Source organism: Salvelinus sp. IW2-2015, unplaced genomic scaffold, assembly GCF_002910315.2.
Source record: "Salvelinus sp. IW2-2015 unplaced genomic scaffold, ASM291031v2 Un_scaffold1937, whole genome shotgun sequence".
Taxonomy (NCBI): Eukaryota; Metazoa; Chordata; class Actinopteri; order Salmoniformes; family Salmonidae; genus Salvelinus; species Salvelinus sp. IW2-2015.
The window spans coordinates 20,205-21,307 of NW_019943294.1; the positions used below are offsets into that span (position 1 = coordinate 20,205).

Sequence of the window (1,103 nt, forward strand, 5' to 3'; positions counted from 1 at the left end):
GACTTATAAATAGTCTACCAGCCCGGGGAAATACATTCACTTACCATTGACGAATTGTCCGCCATAAATGCAACAGAATATAGTGACTATGCCTATTATACTGGGAGTTGATATTCCTTGGTCAGCCATCRCCCGCAGGTGCGATCCATATGAAAGTGAAAGTGTTGTTGTTTCTCTTGARGACTATTATGTGTTTGTCGTGTGTGTGGATGCTCACATGGAATGTAGTCGACCACGGTGGCCTGCTGAAGTCATCCGAGGTCAAGGAAAGGACATTTGGATGTAAATTCTCTCTTTGACTGGCTAAAATTAGAAAAACGTACAACAATTCGCAGTTTGGGGGGAAGGCAATTGGAATTTCCCAAGTGCAGGTGATGCAACTAACTTTATTGAACACTAGATGTCAGCATAGTTCTACAATTCATGAAAACTGTAGTTCACTGGCTTGCTCCATTCAAATTCAAGACCAATCACCTACACCTGGGTACTTCTGGTAGATTGAGGAAAAGAAAGGTATCAACACGTTCTGCCATGTTGCTTTCACTTGTCCAATCCTTTCAGATGTGCTCTCCAGTAGGTATATAGGGCTCAGTTTGGAATTGGTAAGTGATTACAGTGTATGAGCTTGCCACTCCTAAGTACAGACCCAGGGTCAGTTTTGAACGATGACCTAGCGTTAGGTTCAGAAAGGAAAAGCTGATCTGAAACCAGTATCATAAGTCAATGTTATATGACTAATGTAAATAAAAAAAGAAGTACATTTGTTGAAATCGTCATCATTTATGAGAATGTCCTAATATGGAGTTGTGTGGCATTTAATGCCACACAATGAATAAAAAAAATTGAAACGGCGTTTTGTTAAAAAAGGTTGTGTTTAGGATGTGGCTGAGAAAATGCTTGTGTTGATACTGATGAGAAGATGAAGAGTTTGTTTGAAGCTTATTTTAAGATATGACATCTCTGCACTGCTGAGGGAGTAGATACATACAGGACCTGCTGATTGGATCATTTCCTCTTCTGAGACACACACACACAGTGAGACCCAGGAAAGAGTCTGACTACTAAACCGATAGGTAGTGCTACAACCTATGGATGAATTTTGA

The 1,103-nt window shown here is 40.2% G+C and overlaps 1 protein-coding gene across 1 annotated transcript in view; it reads right to left on the minus strand.

Moving 5' to 3' along the window:
* Positions 1-381, minus strand: part of LOC139024841 (lymphocyte function-associated antigen 3-like) — a gene marked incomplete at its 3' end in the record, with an annotated part of 2,904 nt that extends 2,523 nt beyond the window's left edge. The window contains exon 1 of the mRNA XM_070439813.1: positions 45-381. Within this exon, the coding sequence (XP_070295914.1) occupies positions 45-129 (85 nt within the window). The remainder of the gene's footprint in view (positions 1-44) is intronic.
* Between the last annotated feature and the right edge of the window lie 722 nt (positions 382-1,103).